Source organism: Hyaena hyaena, unplaced genomic scaffold (genome assembly GCF_003009895.1).
Source record: "Hyaena hyaena isolate Hyena2069 unplaced genomic scaffold, ASM300989v1 scaffold_1792, whole genome shotgun sequence".
NCBI lineage: Eukaryota > Metazoa > Chordata > Mammalia > Carnivora > Hyaenidae > Hyaena > Hyaena hyaena.
The window spans coordinates 51,425-74,064 of record NW_024082428.1 but is presented as its reverse complement, the minus strand read 5'-3'; the positions used below and the strand labels follow the sequence as shown (position 1 = coordinate 74,064).

General features: G+C 57.5%; 1 protein-coding gene across 6 annotated transcripts in view; it reads left to right on the top strand.

Moving 5' to 3' along the window:
- The first annotated feature begins 1,973 nt into the window (after positions 1 to 1,973).
- The window catches only part of LONRF3 (LON peptidase N-terminal domain and ring finger 3), a 37,577-nt gene continuing 16,910 nt past the window's right edge, over positions 1,974 to 22,640 (top strand). For 2 of the 6 annotated variants that reach the window (XR_005527081.1, XM_039224851.1), the window contains exons 1-6: positions 1,974 to 3,037; positions 5,966 to 6,084; positions 10,014 to 10,136; positions 14,028 to 14,183; positions 16,279 to 16,537; positions 17,312 to 17,402. Coding sequence is in view for 5 of the 6 variants with exons in the window: in XM_039224851.1 (XP_039080782.1) it covers positions 2,134 to 3,037; positions 5,966 to 6,084; positions 10,014 to 10,136; positions 14,028 to 14,183; positions 16,279 to 16,537; positions 17,312 to 17,402 (1,652 nt within the window). In the remaining variant the exon portion in view is untranslated. The remainder of the gene's footprint in view (positions 3,038 to 5,965; positions 6,085 to 10,013; positions 10,137 to 14,027; positions 14,184 to 16,278; positions 16,538 to 17,311; positions 17,403 to 22,640) is intronic. The other 4 variants (XM_039224852.1, XM_039224853.1, XM_039224854.1 and 1 more) reach the window with 4 other exon arrangements.

Here is a 22,640-nt window from a genome sequence, read left to right as displayed (position 1 = left end):
TGGTCTGGTCAGTCCTGCCTTTTCACTACTACTGACTTCCCCCCCTTGTCCAAGCCACCCCCTCCCCAGCATCTGGACTAACCTTGAACTTAAGTAGCTGAGTTAGTCTTAGGTTCGAAGCCACTGAGGGCAAGGCCTCGAGGGAACCTCGGAGATCAGGAGAAACTAAGGCCTCCGCGGAGGACTTGCCTAAGGTCTCCGTTTTCCTACGAGCGCCTTATGCCTTCTACATCCTGAGTTCCTCGGTTTCTTTTCTTGGTCTCTTTCTCCTCTGTCCCAGTGTTCCTTCTCCCCTCTGACCCTCTCCCCAGTCCTGTCTCCAGAGGGAGGCTCTAGAAATAGCTGTCCAACAAGGGACCGGTTCTTCGGGACCTTAGTGTTGACTCAAGGGGGAGATGAACGATCTAAATAAGACACCGAGCCCTGACGGAGCCTGTGGTCCCGGACCAGCGCTGAAACACGACTTGATCGCGACCAAGTTCATCCCTGGCATTTGTTCAGAACCCAGGACGAGGGCTCCCAGGGTTTAGGTCATTTGCCCAAGGTCACTCAACTAAGACACTGGCCACAGCAGGAGGCACGTGCAGGTGTTCAGGCCCTGGGGCGGCGCTCGGCCCCGTGCAGGGTCCCTGTGCAGCCCCCGGGTACTGCCCGAGCCCACAGGCCCTGGGGGTTAAGTGGGCCAGAGGCGAGCCCAGCCCCCCGCGCCTCCCTGCGCGCTGCAGCGAGACGGAGGGGAGTGCGCTATTCCCTTAGGGCTCCGAGTCGCGTTTAGTTGTGCGTGGGGTTCCCGTCCGAAGGGTGAGGGTGGAAGCCTGAGCGGTTCGCACCCGCCTTCGGGAGGTAAGCGCGCCCTCCCCCTCCCCCGGGGCCGCCGAGCCACCAGGAGCGCAGCCCCGCGGCCTGCGCGCAGCCCTACCGTCCCGCTCAGCGAGCCCCGAGGCAGCTCGGGCGGCAGCTGGGCTCGCGGACTTTCCCTGGGGGAGCGCTCCCGGTTCCCCGCCCGCCGGCCGTTCTCCCGCGGCCCCTGGGTACCCACCGACGCCGGCGGGCCGAGCACTAGTGGCCGCGCGCGGCTCGCGGGCGGGACCCCCCCCCCCGCCGGGGCCCGGGGCGTCTCCGGCTCGCGGCGCCCGCCGCGGGTTCCGGCGCTGGGAGCAGGGAGAGGCGAGGAGCGGGGCACGCAGGGCGCCTCCCTCGGGCCTCGGCCGGCGAGCGCATCTGCGGGGCGGCGCGTCCCTCAGCGCTCAGCGAGCGCCACCCAACTTCTGCGCCCGCCGGCTCCGCGGCTCCGCGTGGCTCCCAGCACAGGGGACCGAGCGGCCTCGGCTGTCCACACTCGCTACTTTTGGTGGGTGGGGGGCTCCCCGAGAAGGCAGATGGGGACCCCGAATGCGAGCAGTCGGGACGGGGCTCCCAGGGCTCGCGAACCGCGGCCGGGACTGAGGTGGGGGGGGGGGAACCCTCCCGAGGGGACCCTCCCAACACTCTTCCCTCCGCAGACCTCGGCCGTAGGAGCGCGCCCCTTTAGCGTCTCCACAGACCTGGGGGAGCGCGCACCTCGGGGGATTTCTGCTTCTCCTCGGAAGGGTTGGGGGAGGGGCCCGCTAGCGAGCGGCCCGGCTGAGGGGACCTGTTTGCCGGCGGGTTTGGAGGTGGGACGGCGTTAGGGGTTTGGAGACGGAGGCGCCCGAGACACGACTTTGGGTTTTTCTCCCTCCCTCTCTTCCTAAAAGGAACCACACTGTGAGGCAGAAATAAGGCGGAGTGTAAACACAAACAACCTCAAAAACAAGCCAAGAAAAGCGAAGCCAAAAGAAGCAAGCGCAACACTGTTACAAAACTGTCTGGTTTTGTAACAATTTCCCCGCCGCCGGCCAATGAGCGGCGTGGCGGCGCGTCACGTGGTGCTGTTTTATATAACACTTTGCTGAGACAAGACAGTTATTAGGCGGCGCGCGGCGCCCGGCCGGGAGCCCGTGGAGGCGCGGCAGCGGCCGGCGCCCGGCAGCGTGCGGCTGAGGCGACTCCGCTCGGCGGAGGCAGCTCCGATTCCCAGCAGCCCTCGCTCTCCGGTCCCCGGCCCGGGCCCCGGCCCCTAGACGCCTCGGCCCCTCTCGCCTGCCTTTCCCTATGGATTCGCTTCAGACTGGGCAGATGCTGAGCTTGGCCGCCGAGCTCGGTGGCGACAACTTAGAACTGGCGGAGCCGGCGGCATCGGCGGCCCGCGGAGACGCGGAGCCCCGCTCGGAGGCGGCCACGGAAGGCCCCGCACCTTTAGCCGCTCCGGAGCCCGGGCCGGGGCCCGAGCCGGAGCCGGGGCCGCCTCCGAAGACCTCGACGCCGGAGTGCAAAGTCCTGCTCAAGAAGGCTGACGCCCTGGCGTCTAGGGGGCGCCTCCGGGAAGCCCTCGAGGTGTACCGCCAGCTCTCTGAACGGCAGCAGCTGGTGGCCGAGCAGCTGGAGCAGCTGGTGCGCTGCCTGGCGGAGAAAGTCCCGCAAGGCGCGGCTCCGGCGCCGGCGTCCCCGGACGGGAGCGGTGCGGCGAGCCGGGCGGCGGCGGCCGAAGAAGCAGGGGCGCCCGCGGCCGCCGAGGCTACCGAGGTGTGGGACGGCTTCAAGTGCCGGAAGTGCCTCGGCTTTCTGTCAGACCCCGTGTCCTTGTCGTGCGGCCACACCTTTTGTAAACTGTGCCTGGAACGCGGGCGGGCGGCCGACCGGCGCTGTGCGCTGTGCGGGGCCAAGCTCCCGGGCTCGATGGTGGCCGGCGGCAAGGCGCGCCCGGCCCCCCCGGGGGATGGGCAGCAGGCGGCGGCGGAGACCGCGACGACCGCGACGACCACGCCGCCGCCGCCGCCGCCACCGCCGCCGCCGCCGCCGCCGCCGCTGCGGGTCAACGTGGTGCTCAGCGGCCTCCTGGGCAAGTTGTTCCCAGGCCCAGCGCGGGCGTCGCAGCTCCGGCACGAGGGCAACCAGCTGTACCGCGAGCACCAGGTGGAGGCGGCGCTGCTCAAGTATAACGAGGCGGTTCGGCTAGGTGAGCCCACCGCGGGGCCGGGCCGGGGGACGGAGGGCCGGGGCCGAGGGGGGACGCGGGGGGGGCCGCGATGGGGACCGTGGCCAGGCCGGGCCTGGCGGCCGGGGGCGGGGCGGAGGCCGGGGCCGAGGGGAGCGTGGGGGGCGGGCCGCGAAAGGGACCCAGGCCGGGCGCGGAGGCGGGGCGGGGCTGGTGGGGGGGTGGGCAGAGGACCTGGGCCGAAGCGGGGAGCGTGGGAGGCGGGCCGCGATAGGGACCCAGGCCGGGCGGACGGCCGGGAGGCGGGGCGGGGGTGGGGGGCAGAGGACCGGGGCGGAGGGGGGTCCCGGGGAGAGCCGTGATAGGGACCGGGGCCAGAGTAGGGGAAGGGGCGTCTGGAGTCCCGTCTCCGACTTTGCCTCCGTCGCTACCCATGCATGTCTCTTCTCTGTGTCCCCGCCCGTGTCTCTGTCGCTCTTTGTCTTTCTCCGTGTTTCCCCGTAGCTTTTATTTCTGCGTCTGTCAGCCGCCTTCGCCTGGCTGTCTCCGTTTCTGGGTCTCCCTCGCTGGCCCCCTCGCGGTCGGGGCCCTCTGCCGCCCGGCCCCGCGACCCCGCAGCTCGCCGGGGTCCCTCGGACACCTGCCCGCCCCTCCCCAGCCGGCGGAGGAACTTAGCAGCCTCCCCGCGCTCGCGCCAGGGCCGCCGGGCTCCCGCCCGCCCGCGACGTTCGCTCGGCGCCCGCGGTCGCCACTCCTGCCCGGCTCGGGGCGGCCGGCGCGGCGGGAGTTGGCCCTTCCGGGGCCGCGGCTCCCGGTGGGGTGGGTCCGGCGTGGAATTAGGTCAGGAGAGCACTGGTTGCATAAGGGCCGCGAGCGGCCCGGGCCGGGCGGCCCCTCCTCCGCGCGGGCGGGCGGGATTGTGTAACGGCTGAGGTAACCGAAGTGGGCCACGCTCGCCTCGGAAACCATCCCGCGAGCGTGTGCGGTGGGGGTGGGGGGGGAGCTCGCGCCCCGCTGCCCTGTGACTCATTGTCACCGCTTCCTATCACACGCTCCTCGGCCGAAATAGATGCGCACCTCCCCCCTCCCCGCAGCCCGCGCGACCTCGCCGCGAACCCCCATCCCGTCGGCCCCGCGGAAGACCGGGCCGGGCAACTGCGCGGGGATCCCCGGGGCTGCGAGCCCGCCGCGGAGGGGGCACGCCTCGGACCCCCTGCCGCGCGGCCCGCGGAGCCGCAGGTGGGCTTGGCGGCTTCAAGGGCAACGTGGGAAGCCCCGCGGCTGGGCGCCGGAGCTCCCACGCGAAGCGGCCCACCCGCCCCACTCCCCTCCGTGTCCGGACCCAGGAAGTGGCCGCAGAGCGGCGGGCCGGCTAGTGCCCAGCTCGGGCCAGCGGCCAGGAGCTCGCCCGGCGGGGCGCAGCGTGCCGGGGAGGAGGTGGCAGGACTCTAGGATCTGGGGCTCCCCGAGCCCGATTCCCGACGGGCGGAGGAGAGAGGTGGGCTCCAGTCTCCACGTGTTGAATCTCCACCCGAAATTGCAACAGGCAGTAGAGGAGGAGGAAAGAGAGTTGGCTGGGCAAGGCTGGCACCTGAGGGAGAGGGTGGGTACCCCCCGCCCCATGCACATCCTGTGGCCAGGGAAGGCACTCTTTGAGCCTCCTCTGGGCTGGCGAGTACTGCAGAAGGAAAGAGAACGCGTAGACCAAACTCTGTAACGTCTGGAGAGCAAGCACACCGGGTCCTAAAGCCAGCTTTCTGCACGGGGTTAACAGAGCCTGTTCCAGCAGCTGGAGCTGGAGCTCAGTCCAAGCAGGAGGTCCTTTAAGCCCACATCTCTGAGGGAGGTCCCATTCCTTTTATTTTAACTTTTGTTTACTTACTTATTTTGAGAGAGAGCCAGAGAGAGAGAATCCTAAAGCAGGCCCTGTGCAGAACCCAGACTCAGGCATCGATCCCATGAACCCTGAGATCCTGACCGCAGGGGAAATCAAGAGTCGGATCCCGAACCCACTGCGCCCCTCACATTTTTATCTAAATTCCAGTTAGTTGGGGCTCCTGGGTGGGTCAGTCGGTTGAGCATCTGACTCTTGATTTCTCCTCAGGTCCGGATCTCACAGTTTCATGGGTTCAGGCCCCACGACCGGCTCTGCGCACCCACCACTGGGAGCCTGCTTGGAATTCTCCCTCTCCTCTCTCTGCCCCTTCTCCGCCTGCACTCTGTTTCTCTCAAAGTAAATAAACTTAAAAAACCTAAATTCCAGTTCGTTACAGCCCATACAGTGCAGTATTGGTTTCAGGAGCAGAATTCAGTGGGTCATCACTCACATAGCACAACTTTCCCCTTTCAAGAGGTAAGGGGCCTCCCCAGGAGCAAGCATCTATGTGCTAAGAGCTGGCCAGTGTCTCCTTATTTTTCTAAGTACTACACACCCTTCAGAAAAAGAAAGCACCTCCCCCACCCCAGCTTCAAAGCTTCGGAGTCTGACCAACTAGCTGTAGGACTTCAAGCAGATGCCTTCCCCTCCCTGGGCTTGATTTTCCTTGTCTGAAGAATGGGTTGGTTGAGCCAGGTGATCTCTAAAGGCCTGCCCAGCCCTGGCGTCAGTGATCCAAAGTGTTAGTGAGAGAGGGACACCTGGGTGGCTCAGTCAGTCAAGCGTCCTTCTGCCTCTTGATGTTGGCTCTGGTCGTATCTCATGGTTCGTGAGATGGAGCCCCGTGTTGCGCTCTGCTCTGACAGCACAGAGCCTGCTTGGGATTTTCTCTCTCCCCTCCTCTCTCTGCCCTTCCCCCACTCACACTCTCTCAGAATAAATAAATAAATGAACTTAAAAAAACAATTCCCAGACAATTGGCCATCTGCGAAGAACCATGCTCATACAGGACTTATTATGTGTTTATTCTGGGACCATCAATGAGAGCCTTTTTCCCCCCCTCATTTTGGCAGCTCCGAATGACCACTTGCTTTATAGCAACCGGTCTCAAATTTATTTCACCTTGGAGGCCCACGAGGACGCATTGCATGATGCAGAAATCGCATGTAAGCTCCGCCCAATGGGCTTTAAGGTGAGTGGGATGGGAGGGCCGGGAACAGCTGGTGCTATAGACCGGGATTGGCGGGAAGGGCTGCCCCGCTGGGAGCCTGGGGCACTAGAGCCCAAGTAGAACAGGCAAAAGGCTTGGCAAAGGAGCTGGGGGTCCCTCGGCAAAGGGTGACTCGGGAGTGTGCAACGGAACTGGATTCCTCCTCAGTTTACTTGCGCACCTGAAAACCTGCCAAGCAGCCCGGGCTTTGTTCAGAACTTGTCCAGAACTCTTCAGAACATGGACTTAGCTGCCGGACCACCTGAGTTTCTGTCCCAGTTCTGCTGCTTTTACCAGCTGTGTGGCCTGGGCACGTTACTTAACCTCTCTGTGCCTTATCTCCTCGTCTGTGAAACAGGGGGATAGTCAAAGTACCTGCTTAAAAGGGTTCATCACGAGGATTACGTGAGCTTATACACATACGATGCTTAGAACGATGCACGGTTCATAGCATTATATGGTCCGTCACCATTTTCTAGGGGCAGTAGACAGAGGAGCATGGAGAAGTATTGCTGGCTGGTCGTGTCACGTCCAGCCCTTAATACAATCTGCCTGCTGGTATAGGTTGCACTGGGCAGGTGGGGAGACAGACGGGCTGGGCATCTCTCAAGACGCTAGGATGCAAAGTATCACTTTCTGCATCTTGGGCCTCAGGACCAGTCCTTAGCCACGTGTCAGTATTGTGTTTAGGAAATTAGGTTTGGGCCTGGGCTCTCCTACTTGCCAGCTAAGTGGCCATGGGGAAGTCGCTTCACCCTCTGGACGCCAAGTGTCCTTGGTTGCAAAGCGCATCTGTTACCACCCAACCCGATCGCCTCTTTGGGATGGGGTCAAGGTCACAGGGGAGCACGGCCAAGAGGCCTTTCTGGGAGCTCTGCCCCCTGTTGGGCCTTGGTGCTATGCTCTCTCCACAGAACCCCCAGGATGCCTTGTCGGGACATCCAACTCAGCTGGGTCCTGATCTGTGAGCCCTTATCTGAATCCTGTGGGGCCAGGAGTGTTCAGAGTCCAGAATATCCCTGATTTCAGTTTTAGTACGTGTGCTGCCGAAGCAAGCACCAGAATGTTCCCAATTTCAGAAAGACCATATACTACGTGGCACCCTCAGCGAGCTCTGGACGGTGCTCTGCGATCATACACGCGAGCATTTCCACAGTCCGTGACGTGGGAATTCACTTAAGTGACTATAACATACTCTGTATCGTTGTAGCCTAGGTTTTGCCACCTAATGACTTTTGATGTCGAGCTTCTGAAAACTGCGGATTATCAGGCTGTGTCTGGAACTAGGAACCTCAGGAAGAGCATTTGTGGACCTGCATATGGAGCCATTAGAGTCAGAGTGAATCTCTTAGGTTCTTTGATGAGAAGGCTTTCTGGGTGACGGTGGAGCCGCAATTTCTCTTTCCCAAGGGACAGAGTCACAATTCACTAAGTCACCAGTGTCTTGACGCACAGGGGCTTCAGGGAGAACGTTCCACGCTATCTTCATAGCGGTGCAGGTCAGGAAGCTGCCTGGGGGTCAGAGGCCTTCCCTTGCAGCTTCTTCCACCCCGACCCTAAACCTAGGGCCTAAGGGCGGGAGCCTCAATAGCGCGGCCGAGAATCAGATGAAACGGGAAAAGTGACTTCGCCAGTGAAATCAGAGTCTGTGGAAGTAGTAGTTGGTGGAGTTTCATCTCCCCGAACTGCTGGGGTGAGCGGCGAGGCAGTGCCAGAGAACGGGGCTGTCTTGGGGGTTGAGAGATTTGAACTGATGCAGATAGTTCAAAACCAGCTCATATACCCCGATTTGCAGATTTCCCACCATTTCTTTTTTTTTTTTTAAGTTTATTTATTTTGAGAGAGAGAGAGAGCACGAGCGAGCAGGGGTGGAGCAGAAAGAGAGGGAGAGAGTATTCCAGGCTTTCTCCCCATCCGTCCAGTGTGGGAGCAGAGCCCGATGGTAGGTCTCGAACTCACAAACTATGAGATCATGACCTGAGCCGAAACCAGGAGTCAGACGCTTAACCAACTGAACCACCCAGGCGCCCCATTCCCATCATTTAAAAAACAATTTTAATCTTTATTTTTCGGGAGGGGGCAGAGAGAGAGAGAGGGAGACACAGAATCCCCAGTAGGCTCCAGGCTCCGAGCTGTCAGCACAGAGCCGGACGCGGGGCTCACGCTCGCAAACCACGAGATCATGACCCCAGCTGAAGTCGGCCGCTTAACCAACAGAGCCACTTCGCGCCCCGTATTCCCACCGTTTCCATGTGCAGCGCCCCTAGGGGAGGGGCATCGCCCGCCACCTTTTCCAGCCAGCCCAGCCAGGCGCAGTGGTACTCAACATGCCCTGCTTGTGGTACAGTTCTCGGCGGGCCCGGCCGGCTGCCCCAAACAGGTGGAGTGTACAGGCTGCTATTTGGCATGATTGAAGAGGTCCCAGAGGTCTCTCCCGTCTCCTGGCGCTTATCCCCTCTGGTCGCCCTGAGAGGTCATGCAAGCCTTTCTCCAAGGGGCCCCTGGGAAACACCTCTGGGAGGAGCGGCGAGGGAAGCCACTGACACCCAAGTAGCAGTGGAAATTAGGCTCCAGGAGTGGGGCAGGGAGTGCGGGGGAGGTCCCCAGTAGGATTGTTAGCAGGGGCCGCCGCTCCAGAAGGCAGATCCCTGTGGGCGCCTGGGGCCAGGCTGGAGCCACAGGCCACCGCCCCAGGGCCCGTGGAGGCGTGTCAGGGGAGGCTGGCAGTGCCCAGCAGCTGCAGCCTGGATCATCTCCTTCCCAAGCTAGACTCCGGGGCAGCCATGAGGCAGGCGAGTGGCGAGCAGGCCCCCGAGGGACGCCCTAGGTGACTCAGGAGCAAGCCTTCCCAGCCAAGTTGCCGGGGCCACCTGTCCCAAGGCACAGAGAGAGTAGAGCCCTTGTCCCACCTCTTTTCTTGTTCCTCCCTCTTCCTCACAGTGCTCTTCTGCTGCCTCAGTGTTTCTCTGCCAGGGCATCTGGGCGGGGGCCCCGAGGGGCCCCAAAACTTCTTTTCCTTTTTAAAGACATGGCAAGGGGGCAGAAGTGAGCTGAGCCCACAGCACGGAAGGCATCTGCTCCGTTCCTGGTAGGCTTTCTGAGAATGCTTTGAAGGGAAGAGTATTCTGGGAGTCCTGACCACGGTTCTAGTTTCAGCTTTGCCACTAACTACCATGAAGTTTTGGAGAGGCCACATCCTTTCCCTCAGACCTCTTCTAAAAAATGATCGACAAGTATAGGCGGTCATTCAGCCAGTAATGGGCACTAGATCTCTGCTCGATGGACTAGTTAATAGGAAGCCATGTTGAGGCGGGGCTTGAAAGCTGGCTGGTAGGTGCTTAAAAGATGAGGGTCCTTGCTACATTTGGTGATCCCTCTGGTATAGCAGTGGGGCAGCAGGAAGGTCATATGGCCCAGGGGTTAAGCAATTGGACTTTGGTATCAGTCAGGCCGGACGTAAACCCTGATTCCACAATTTACCATCTGTGTTCCTTTGGGCAAGTCACTTTTCTGGGTCTCAGTTTTATTTTCTGCCAAATGGGCTTCAGATCATTTGTCTACATTTATAGGACTGTAGATAAGGCAGTTCTTTTTTTTTTAAGTTTTTATTTATTCATTTTGAGAGCAAGAGAACAAGCAGGAGAGAGGTGGGGGAGGGGGGTGGACAGAGGATCCGAAGCAAGCTCTGTGCTGACAGCAGAGAGCCCGATGTGGGGCTCGAACTCAGGAACCATGAGATCATGACCTGAGCCGACATCAGATGCTTAACCGACTGAGCCATCTGGGTGCCCTGATGAGATAGTCCTTCTAAACCCCTTCACATGGTAGCAGATACTCACTGAACGCTTTGCTAGTGTCAGTCAGTCAGTAGGTAAATAAGAACAGGATTGAATGCCAATGTTTTCTTCCAGGCACACTTCAGAAAAGCACAGGCCTTGGCCACCTTAGGCAAGGTGGAGGAAGCACTGAGGGAGTTTCTGTATTGTGTGTCCCTCGATGGAAAGAACAAAAGAGCAAGATCTGAAGCCCAGAGGGTGAGTCGGGATGACATCAGGTCCAGCTGCCCAGTGGGCTCCCACTGGCCCGTCTTCTCCAGGGAGGGGAGTAAGGGAACTACCCTCCCTGGCATTTAGGGCCCTGAGTGGGTGGCTCCGTTGGTTAAGGGGGCAGGAAGGGGACACGTGTCCCAGTCGACTGCTCAGAAACACACTGTCCTCATGGCGTGGACAATCCGTTTGAGCAGTTCCTGCATTTCTGTAGGAGCCTCTGAGGCACGTTCTCGCTTCTTAGACTCAGGTTCTGAGCTGTGAGCGGTAAAACCGCCCCAAACCAAAGCAGACAAGTTAACGTGGGGACGGAGGCGTGCCAAGGCCCTGGGCCCTGGCGGCTGTGCAGAGGTCAGGGGTACGGGCTGCCCGCAGCTGTAGAACTTTGCTTTGGCTGAGTCACAGCCTCGCCAGCCACAGGGGACAACCGGCTCCTCACCGGGAATGTTGGTCACCATCTCCTCTGCTATATGCAGAACTCTGGCCTTCAGCCTCTGCTAGAAATAGAACACACACACTGTCTCACAGACGTACGTCAGGGGCCGTCACAGTATAATGCAAGCAGTCATTCCAACACTTGAGTGCCAGCAGAACGTGGCTGGCGTGTGTGTATGTGCTCATGCGTGTGCGTGTGACACATGAAATGTTTGCACTGGTGGAGGGCACGAGGGTCCTCTGTTCACGGACGCCAGTGCTTACTGGCTGGCCTGCAGGGTGCTTTCAGAGTGTGTGGCTCACTGGCCTGGAAGTTGGATGCTGACAGCCAGGGGTGGCCTCTGCCCTCCTTGTGCCCCTCCCCCCATCCGCCACCTGTCTCCGGTGCCTCCGTCCCCGTGAGAGCTGTGGACGAAGAAAGGGAGCAAGGGACAGGATCAGTTTCTGGAGGCTCTGGAAGAGAAGCGTTAGCAAAATCAGTGACCTGGGGGCAGCTGAGCTCTGGAGGTCCCACCTCACACAGATTTCTTCCCTGGAAAGTTGCCTTGCCCTGGTTTGGGAAGCGGGGCAAGGTGTTCGTGAGCAGAGCACTGGTGTGGGAGAATTTGCTCCAAGCCGTGGACCCTTCCCCGAGTCTTAGGTGCGGGCCATGGAGTGAATAACGACGATAACAGCTAATGTTTATCGAACGTCTCCCGTGCACCAGGCACTGTGCTGGGGCTTTTGTGGGAGATGTAATTTCATCTCCACGGCACCCCTTTGAAGTGAGGGTAGGTGATGTTATTTATCCCCATGCTACAGATGGGACAGATGAGGAAGCCAAGGCCGGGAATCTTCCCCCCACCCCCACCCCCCCGGAGGCCACGCAGCTCGTGATTGGTCGAAGGGCATGCAGACCCAAGTCCACCTGCTTCCATCTGCTTTCTCAGTGGCCCGCCGTCCTTCCGTCCCCGGGAAGACACGCCAGGGCCACGGCGCTCACTGCCGGGGCGGAGTGGGGAGTAGCAGCAGGGCTGTCCGGTTCCGGGGATGGGAGATCGGTGGAGGCTGGTTAGAAGAATCTCGCTCTGGCGCAGCACCTCCCTGGAGACCCGAAGACTCAGAAGCCGCACCCTCGGTCCTTCAGGACCTCACAGTCCTGCATGTGTTCTACAAAGTGGCATAAATGCCAGACAGCCCAGGGGAGCCCATGCCCGCGAGGAGCGTCCCGGAGTTCCGAAGCTGGGGCGAAGATTTAGAGGCGAATTTCCGCTGGCCTTGACGAGGGCTCGTAGCCGTAATACGGACCCTGAGGGCCCTCGGTGGTTCTGAGTCACTGGATTGTTCCAGATTCAGGGCTACAGATTTGGCGAAGATGGTCCAGGTTCCCTTGGCAGTAATTAGCTACCTCAGACACTCCCAGGCCTAGGTTTCTTTTCAGTGTTTGCTTTTACCGCAGATTCTTTTTTTTTTTTTTTTTACACCCCCCCCACCTTGACCCATGTGGGCCTTTCCAAGGCTGACACTGAAGTAGAATTGACTTTAATTCACATGGAATGATTATTCCCACTGAGCGTTGACCCCAGCTTTTGTTTTCCAGAGCCGCTGGGAAGGGCTAGGATGAGATCTTAGGTAGTAAAGGTAAGCCGTGAAGGGCCATTGCGGTTTCTCCCTTGTTTCCTTCCGTTTTCTCCCCTCTGCCTCCTTGCTCTGCCCTCTAATCCATGTACCTTCGGATGCTGTGTGGCTGTCACCGGAGAGCACTGTGCTGTTTTTTGTTTTTAAGTTTTTCTCTTAGTTCCAGTTAGCTAATGCATAGCGTCACGTTAGTTTCAGGTGTGTGATACACTGATTCAGCAGTTCCTTACGTCACCCGGCGCTCATCACGGCAAGCAAGCATTATGCTCTTTGGGGGAGAATTCCAGGGAAACTGCTTCAGGAGTAGGTTCTGAAGGCCAACTTTGGCAACTGAGGAAGAGGGGCCTCTGAAAGCCGGCACTTCATGGCCCTGGGCACCGTACCTCCTCACCTCCCTCCTTTACCGACTGACACCTGGGAAGTGGGTTTCCCCACAAGCAGCTTGGACCCTCGGCCTCTCCCATGGCCCTGGGATGGATAAGTGTCTCAGTTCGATTCCGTCTGGTGTGACGAGGATGTGCTGGACAGCTGTGATGCGCGTCCAAAAGCTGGCCATCTGGTTAGAGGGAAAGATGTACGCGCACGGTGCAACGTGAGGCTGACGCGGGACTCTGTAGTCCCGGGTGCTCGACCGTGGTGCGGCGCAGAGCGCAGAAGGACATGTGAGGTCTCGGAAGCCGGAGTGGTGGCACGGATGCCAGCCTGGAAGGCTGAGCAGGGTTCCGCCTGTGCAGAGTGCTGACATCTCAAGGGACGTGGTGAAGGCACTGCTGGGGGCCAGCGAGGGAACACATCAACCTGGACGGGGTTTGTTCCGAATTCCGGTCCGACTCCCTTGATCAGTTAACATCCTGTTCCCCTGAGCAAGGGCGCAGAGCATCCCTTAGTGGGTCTCCGAACAATGCAGCAGCTGCCCAGTGGCAGACACTTCTCCGTGGTTTAGAAGCTAGGCGACCCACTTTCTTGTGTTCTGTGTTACGTCCGGCAGAGACGCGTGTCCGCCTGTCAGCGGTGCTGGCACCGGGGAGGATTGGAACGAGAATGCGGGCAGCACGCATGAGAACACATGTTCTTGCCTCTCAGGCCCTTTGGGGGGTTCTGGGAGTCCTACCTGCCACCTCGCCCGCACTGCACCCTATCCATCCTCAAGGGAAGCCAGCTGCGGGCTGGAAGCCGCTTGCCCCCAGTAATTCAAGGTACCCCGCAGTCTCCTCGCAGTGGAGGCCCGAATGGGGGGAGAGGCCCGGTTCGGCTCTTCCCCCCGCTTTGCTGTAGAAGGAATGGGCAATCCCAGGAGGACGGCCCGGGTAGGAGGGAGCGAAATGGGCCGGCAGGGGAAAGACGTACCCAGGAGCCTGGAGGACGCGTGCACACTTCTACTGGTGGGGGTGCTACGGAGCTGACCGTGGGCCCGGTGACGTTTCTTGCCTGCCCCCACCTCTCTCTCTCCTCCTAGATAGGTTCTGAATTCCGACCATAGATAACTCTATGGACTGGTAACCCGGGAGTGACGGCTCTTAACGTTGGCTGGGGTGACAAAGGCACCCGAGGTACCCTTCAGAAGTCCAGATGCCTGGGCTACACTGGAGGCCTGAGGCAGCCTGGCATGGGGGACCCGGAGCCTGGAGAGTTCTGATGCTCCCTGGGTGCTTCTGACGCACGCCGAAGGGAGGCTCCCTGCCCGGGGCGCGTTGGGGTCTCCAGTCCCAGGCTGCTTGCGTGGGGTGTCACCCCCGAAGTTAATGCTCCCCGCCCCTTCCCCCCTCCCCCTGTCAACCGAGCACCTGTAGAAACTTAAGTAGTGAAGTCTTCTGTTTTATGTCACAGCTTCTCCTTAGTTTCTTTTCACCATCAGTCCCGGGGGAGTCTCAGGAACATTCTCCCGATATCCTGAAGTTGTTGGCACCTCACCCTAGATTAAAGGAAAACGTAGAGTCAATGGCTACTGAAGGCGCCAGTCATAATCTACCAAAGTTACCACAGGTAAAACTCCACTCGCCCAGCTCGCTCGTGATGCTTCGTTTGGCTGTTGTGTGGGCAAACTTGGGAGTGAGCCCTCCCTCTCCTTCGGTTCCTGAGGAAGAAGAAAAGGAGTCGCTGGCGGTCGTGTTTTTTGCTAGGAGGTTATTTCTTATAGATAAGACTGGATTTCAGGCACGGTCCTGGGTTTTTTGTTTTTGTTTTTGTTTTTTTTCTTTTTTATCTTATCACAGTCATTTTTCAGTTTTTGGTCAGATCCAGCTGAGAGAGAGAGATGTGACAGAAGTAGAAAGGAAGGGGCCCACTTCCCCTGGACCTATTCAGTGGGGGGGGGGGGTGCTTTCTCAGCTTGGGGGCGGAGCCTGGGAAGAGACCGGACAACCCCTCCTTCCCTGCTTTTTTTTTTTTTTTTTTTGTCGTTGGTTCAAGCTACTGGTCTTCCAGCACCAGCTAAGCCCCTCATGCAGACAGCTCCATCGGATCCCCTGGCGGAGGTAGTTTTATATTCCCGCACGATATCTTCCACATTTGTAGACCTTCCAGTACGGATTCTCAGGCAGGAAGAGGGAAGCAGTTTAGGAAGCACTGAGGCCCTGGGAGAAAGATAGGTGTCTGTGCCTGTCTTTGAAAACAAGGGAACAGAACCAGAAAGAGATGTGCTCAGGGCCCTCGCTTTCCCAGCAGAGAGCAAGTGGGTGGACGCTGGGGCCCAGGAGTCCAGACTGGAAGGCCAAGGTTAGCGCTGAGAACCTGGGCCCCTTGAGGCAAGTCTTCCCTCGGCCCGGGCGTGCAGTGTGCTCTTCCCCCGTATAGAAGCCCTGTGATCTGCACGGCTTCTTGGGTTCTCAGACGGGTAGGAGCCTTATATTTTCCCTGCTTCTGCCCCGCTCTGGAGAAGGAGCAAAACGCGGGTGTACCTGACTTAAAAAACAAACAAACAAACAAACAAACAAACAAGAGGGGCAGCACCGAGTATCTCCTGGAAGCAGAGAACCCGAGTGCATTTCAGTAACGTTTGAAACCGTTGTTACGTGGCTGAGACCGCTGATGGGAATCCGAAGGGTCTGGAGTGACTGCCCCTTGCAGCTCCATCAGAAACGAAGGGAAACAGCACTCCTGGCTTTCCAGGGTGAGCCAGCCCGGGAGCGGGGGTCAGCCTTCCACACAAGCTTTGCTTTGCCGAGCAGTGTATTCCCGTGTGGATGCCTAAGGCCCCTAGAAAGTTGAGGATGCAGCAGCGCCGTGGTGCTGAGGGGCCTCTGAACTCCCCAGGTTAGAGACTTGAGAAAACCCGCGTCACCTCACTGACCTCTCCCGACCAAACGCTCCCCGTTTTCCATGTATCTACCAATGTGGCAGGGGAGGGAGCTAGGGGACTGGAGGGGGACAAAACCCCACATGAGCATTTGGACTCATGGACTGTGGATTTAGAGTAGAGTTCAGAATTCTCCAGGAAAATCTGCACGAACACCCCCTGGTATTTGGATTTATTTCTAGATCCATTTTCAAATACCCGGTCCTGGACAAAAATGCTTTAAAAGGCTGGAGACATTATGGGGCATTTTGCCAAATGAGTTGTCTCGTTTTCAACTCTGGTACCGGTGGTAACTCTGCGGGCCCATGCCAGAGCCTTAGCGGAAGTCCTTTTGGAGCTGGGTGTGGGGCTTGCAGATGGCCTGGAAGGGCAGTGAGAGCAACAGGAAGGATGGAGTGATGGACGGGACCTGCCCTCACCGCATGTCTTAGTTTCCCTCCGATGGTAACGGGAAAGCTTTGGCCAGGAGACGGCCTGGTGCCACACTCTTGCATCTGTCCCCTTTATCATAGCCCAAGGAGTCTGTCTGTCCCCTACGTACCTCTCTGTCCTCGCCTAGGGAAGGTCGTCAACTCCCCCTAGGCCGGGCGTGCCTTTGTCTCAGACGCCATGTGGCCAGAAGTAAGAGATGTGTCTTATGACCGCGCCCCTCTCCAGTTAAGCTGTGCGCCCACTAAATGGATCAGGCCTATGCAATTTCCTCTCTGCCCCCGGTGGGTAGCAATGTCGGAGGATGATCCCCCGCCCGAGTTGACGCTGACATGTGGCTCTTTCTTCGTCCAGGAAAGCCTGGAGCTCCCGCACTGCTCTCGCCAGGACGAAGCGGTGGCCGCGGGAGACCGCAGCAGCCTGGCGGACCCCGTTAAAGTAGAGGGGGAGGGGCAGGAAGGCCACGGGAAAGACCAGGCAGGAGCTGAGGAGGCCGAGGAAGAGAAGGGGCACGCCGCCTCTGCCAAGGCCGGCAAATGCCAAGAAAAGAAAAGGAAACATCATCATTGTGGACCCCAAGACCCAGAGGTGCCTACTAAAGCCAAAAAGCCAGGTACTGACCCCACCCAGGGACCCAGGGGCTCGGAGGCGGTGCCTGGGCTCAGCAGCATATGCGGGTTCCTTAGCCGCCATCCGAAGGCTCCGCGGGCTCCGGGTGTGTGGCCGGGCTCTGGCACTTGGCTGTGCCGCCTCAGGTCGCGCCCATGCTTCTGGGAGGGCACACCGTCTGTTAGCCCACTGCCCGGCTCACTGATAATAATGGAAAACCAAGGCCTGAGGTCAGCCCCGTATTGAGAGATGACACCTCGTACCCTTGATGGTGTCACCTTCCAGGCCAGCCTGTCCCTAGCCTCGTCTCTGTTCCAGGAATGCAGGATCAGAGAGGCGTGATTAGGCCTCACCCTCATTCTTCCCAGTGGGGTGCCCGTGGGTAGGCAGTGGAGAAGCAGCAGCCTCAGCTCAGTGGTTTTCCAAGAGAGGCTGGCGGTGCCGAGGTTCAGGGTTGGCATTGAGGGCCTGGTTTGGTCCAGGGAACAGCTGCCACCACAGAGTGAGGTGCCAATGGCGTTGGAGGGAAGTCACCAGGGCTCCCGGACATCCCCTGGTCTGCATCTCCCTTCTTGTGAGCCTGCTGGAAACCTACCAGAGGCCCCCCTCAGGGCACCCCATGCCCAGGGCACCCCCATGCCCCGTGACTCAGGTGGCCACCCCTCGGGGAGGCGCTGAGGGTGGCGAGCGGGTAAAAGAATGGGCTACTCGGCTTCAGAAGTGCTGTCTGTGCAGGCCAGCCTGCTCGGCCTCTGACCTCCTGCTTTCTAAATCACAGGTCCTCCTGCCGACCAGGGGGCCGGAGCTGCGGTCAGTGTTCCACTCCCGTCTTTTGATGCATCTGACCTTGAATGCTCTCTGTGTATGAGGTATGTGATGGGTACTATCACTTACTGCCTGAAGCGCCTTGTTCTGGGGGATTCTGGGCCTTTCTTGCCAGTGATCTACTATGCGGTTGGTTGGCACAGAAAAGCGCGGTTCTAACAAAAGGAAAACCTTGCTGTTGGTTGTCACTTGGGCTAGCATGTGTCCCTTGCTTACAGATGACGTTTCCTGCACTCATGACAGAAATAGCTAGAGAGGGGGAAGGAGATGGTCTGCTCAGAATCACAGACCAATAGCCACAGGCTGAACGTCTTTAGCATGGCCTTCGTGTGAGTTTTTTGGGTTGTCGTTAAATGTGAAGGCTCAGAAATGGGACATGTGCTCTCCATTCGGGCCGTGGCTCTCCCTGCCTCCACTGCCCCCGCTGCCTTCCGCCAGCCTATGTCTCCTAAGCGCATTAGTTTCCTGGGCCCTTGTCGGTATGAATTCATGACCGCGGAAGTAAGCGCAACTACTGGATCAAGATCTCCATGCTCAAGGGCTAATGTCAGTGCCGCGGGCCTGTTCTTTGGCAGTCAAGTACTGGGCCCGACTGGTTTTCATGTCGAACCGTATTCGTAGTAGGCGTGTACTACTTGGCCTGGTGTCTCTTCTCTGCCCAGGGGGGAGGCAGATGGTCCACGCGCCTGCCCACCCCTGCCCTCAGAGAAAGGAAGCTGGTATAAGCATGGGCTGTGAGAAAAAAGTTGCATTCCCCTGTTTCGTTTCACAGCTATGACTCTGCAGCTAAGAGGAGGAGCTGCAAAGCCAGGCAGCCTGGCCCGAGCCCTGTGTGTGTGTGTGTGTGTGTGTGTGTGTGTGTGTGTGTGTGTGTTTGGTGTTTCCAGACCAAGGTCCACAGATTGCAGTAGATTCTCAAATGTGGTGTTCTTTGTCCCCCAAAATAGCATGAAGAGAAGTTTGAGATATCTGCACAAAACTTGTTAAGATGGTTGACCCAAGGGATGTCAAGAAACATCCTGTGGTCTATCATGTGGTGGGGTCCTGGGATGTTTCCTTGCCCTTTGCAAGCACGTGTGCCTTCTGTATCAATCGCGTGCGTTTGCATTCGGAAGGACTTTTCTTGTGTGCATACCGACGAGTAAGACAGCCATTACCTGGACATGTACTTTGTCTCTCTTTAAAAAAAAAACAAAAAAACACAGTTGTCAGACGTGCTCCTGAGATCGGGCAGACCTGAAAATGAACAGTTCGGCCGATGGAAGGCAGCGGCACCCCAAGAAAGCCTTCCAGATACAATGGGGGGTTTTAGGCGGAATGGGTGAGAGTGAGGTGGGCTACGTTACCAGTTCCCTTTTACCGCCTCTCGCTCCCCCTCACAACAAAGCAGCCGGAGGATCATGGCCAAGCCGAGGTATGAGGTGGATAAACTCCATTTCCAGGCAGAGAAATGGGCCTCTGGCACCGTGCCTCTAGGCCTGTGGTGTGAGCTGCGGTCGTTCAGGCGTCAGACCTTGACAGCCCTGGTTTAGCTCGTTCAGAGGGCCCAAGTCCTTCCTTGCTGGATGTAAGTCCTTCCTTAACACTCCTCCCGCCGTCCAGTGAACGCAGCGAGTGCAAAATCAAACACACACACTCGTCCTGTTGGCGTTTCTGCTGAGGACTCAGACTCCTGAGGCTGGAGTTCTTTTGTTCTGTTTCCTCTGCTTTCTCCCTTTCGTCTTGTTTGTCCCTGATCTCAACGGGGAGCTTCAGGGAAGGGTTAGAAATTCGCTCCAAGAAATAAACACCGAGGGGACGAGCCCCCCCTTCTGGTCTGCTCTGAGCTTAAAAGCCATCACTTCCCTTATCCTGCCCCTCTGCCCTAAGGGAGGCTTCAAAACAAAAGCCGGCTTTGTCTGGGGTCACTGTCGGATGGGCCGAGTGAGTTATAGGGGGACTCCAGCCGCTTTAGGGTGCAAAGACACCTGCCAGCTGCAGAGGGCATTTGTGGTCTGGGGGTTCTGGAAACCGTGGCCCTGGGCCAGAAGCGCGTGGTTCCCCTTCCAGCAGGGTTTGTCTGGAAGGCGGAAACCAGCCGTTGACAAGGCTGTTCCATAGACGTGGCCCTCACACGCTTCCTGCTCCCACGTGCTTAGTGCCCCCCCTTTATGGTCATCAGGGTTCTTATCACGTCCTGTCATGACCCTCACGTGTCTTTGGCAGGGGCAGAGGGTGTCTGAGAGTCGGGATATTTTCAGACAATCTGCTGGGTCATGAAACTAGACGGCTGCACCCTCCTGTGCAACTTTCTGGAATGAAATCCAGTCCCGCGGTGCCGCAGTGGTACAAGGCAAATTGGAGGGTGAAGTTCATCGAGTCTGGAGAGAAACTCGGGAGCGGCTTTGGCGCCTTACAGGGAAAGGGGTGGAAAGAGCGAGCGGAACGGGAACTGGAGCGCGCATTTCTGAGCCCCTTTATCATCTCCGAGCGCCCCTGGTCGGACCGGGAGAGCACTGTTGAGGGGGGTCGCCTCCTAATTCCAGCACCTCAGACCTCTGCTCCTCAATCTTTAGTGACTGAAACCCTCCCTTGAGGTTTACTGAGGCGGCTGTTCTCGCCCCTGCGGGAGGTGGGGGGGCACCTCTGGGGCTGTGGGAACAGCGCCTTCGGGATGACAAGGTTATTTTGAGATGTGGAGCAAGAATGTTTGATATTTGAGCCAGTTACCTAATGGCCCAGTGACCTCTTTGTCAATCGCAGTGAAAACTTTGTATTCAGCCTCATTTTAGCTACTCACGTAGCTGGGCGTTGAGGAATCGGTTCCCTCCCCCCCCACCCCCTCACCGTCTCTCTCCTTCCTGCCCTCCCTCTCTATCTCTCTCTCTCTCTCTCCCCTCCCCCCCCATTCCCTCTTCACTCTCATTTGATAGCAGCAAAAGAACACAATACAAGGATGTAACTGGTGGGAAAAGATAGCTATTTCCAGACAAGCCAAGCATTTTATCCGGGCTGACATCTAACTGAAAGCATTTATTATTACCATTGTTTACTCCACCGCTGTGACAATGTAAAATGCTTTCTTGTGAAAAAACCTGGCTCTACTCGGATTTATACATGCCTCCCGGAAGTGTTTTCTGAAAATCATCACCTAAAGTGGTAAATAAAAGGGAGAGGGTTCGAGTATATACCTACTTCTAGCTCTCTGTCTATAGACTTCTCTCCCTCTCTCTTTCCGGAGTGGGGGAAAGGAGAGGGAGAGAGGAAACTACGGCGGCGGCACATGTGTGCACACGCAGGCAGACGACATCTGTTCTAGATGTGCACACACCCGCAGCTGCACCACGTAGTGGCCCAGGGAAGGTGCGCTTGGGAATCCAGTGTGACTCCACGTCCCAAGCCCTGCTACTTCCTAGCTAGCTGTGTGACCCTGGGCAAGTCATTTGACTGGAGTCTTAATTTCCTCAAGAGTAAATTGGAACTAATCCTCATCACCGCCTATTCACATATGAAGTTCATTGATATGAAAAATAGTTCGACAGACACACAGAAGAGCCAGCAAGATACACGCCGCCTGCTCCTTGTCACTTTACTCAGCCAGCCTTTCTAGAGGAGCAGAGCAGCTCTGAAGAGAGAAGCGAACTGCGTCTTGAAAGGTGATACACTCGAAGCATCTGAGCTTTGGAGTATTTCAAAGCGACCATTCTACAGCCTCGGTGTCAGCCTTCTCGCCTGGGCCGCTCAATCGGGCATTTTATTCACTGCTCTTGCTAAGAGTTGCTACTTCCTTTTGCGTCCAATTCCCTGGTCTGCTCATTAAGTGTCAGTATTGCAGTTAATTAGCCAGGGATATCCTCGTTGTTTTACAAAAGGCCCGAGTTTAAAGTTCTCAGGGACAGCAGTTTTGCAGGTACGGACTCCTCAGTCATCGCCGTCAGTAGTGTCCTGGACTAAAGTATGCAAGTAGTCAGACTCCTAGGAACTAAACCACGGCCAAGACCCCAGGAGCCTTCCGTGCACCGCTTCCAAATCACGGCTGCTTGCCCCCTGCCCACCGAAACCGCTATCTCGACTTTGTCTCTTCTTGTTTATTATTTATTTATTTTGAGAGAGCTGGGGGAGGGCCAGAGAGAGAGGGAGAGAGAGAGAGAGAGAAGAGAGAGAATCCCAAGCAGGCTCCGCACTGTCACGAACCGGGAGATCATGACCTGAGCTGAAATCAAGAGTCAGATGCTTAACCGACTGAGCCACCCAGGCGCCCCCGTTGTCTCTTCTTTTTAAAAATAGTTTTACCAACCCCATGTATGCGTCTCTAAATGGGGCTTTTACCTATATCTAAAAAGTTTTACATAAATCGAATTGTCCTGTTTCTTTCTGTTCTGGCCTCTTTACCGCGGTGTTAAGGTTTATGCATGTCACTGCATGTCCACGAAGTTCTGTTGTTTTCATTAGTGTATGGTGTCCCGTTGTATGAGCCTGCCACACAGTTTCTTTACCAGTTCTAGGGCAGGCGGGTATTTGGGCCGTCTCTAGTTTGGGGGTGCCGTGGGCAGTGTTGCCATGAGCAGTTTCCGTGTATGCAGGTGCATATAAATCTTTGCTCATTTTGAGTGGGTTCTCTCTCTTTTTCTTACTGACTTACAGGAGCTTGTTGTATGGTCTAGATACAAGTCCTCTGTTAGTCACGCATGCTGCATGGACCGTCTCCCACCTGCGGCTTGCCTTTCTGCTCTCCTACTGGCCCCTTTTGGTGAACTTACAAGTTCTTCATTTTAACGCAATGAACATCATCAATCCTTTCGTTTATAGTCAGCAGGTTTTTTTTGTTTTTGTTTTTGTTTTTTGGTGCATGTCTTGCTTAAGAAATCTTTTTCTTCTCTTACCTTGAGGTCATAAAGATGTTCTGTTGTGTCTTCTAAAAGCTTTACTGTCTCGCATTTCTCTTTCCAGCCCACATGGAAGTGATGTAGTGTGTATGGTGTGAGAGGCGGCCCACCTTCATTTCCCTGTGTGGGCAGCCAACTGTCCCACATGGCATTCATTGAGAATGCTATTTATGTATTGAACCCCCCCCCCCCGCTTTGAAGTGCCACAGTTGTCATAAATCAAGAATCTGGATCTGGGTCTATTTCTGGGCTTTCTATTCTATCCACAGATCTATGTGTCCTTGTGCTAGCCCTACACCTTTTCAAACGCCGCAGCTTTATAAGGTCTATGGGGACTTGATTAGGTTTTCTTTATTTCTTTTCAGTGAGGTGTTTATAGTTTTTTCCTGTAGAGGGCTTGTGCAACTTTTGTTGGGC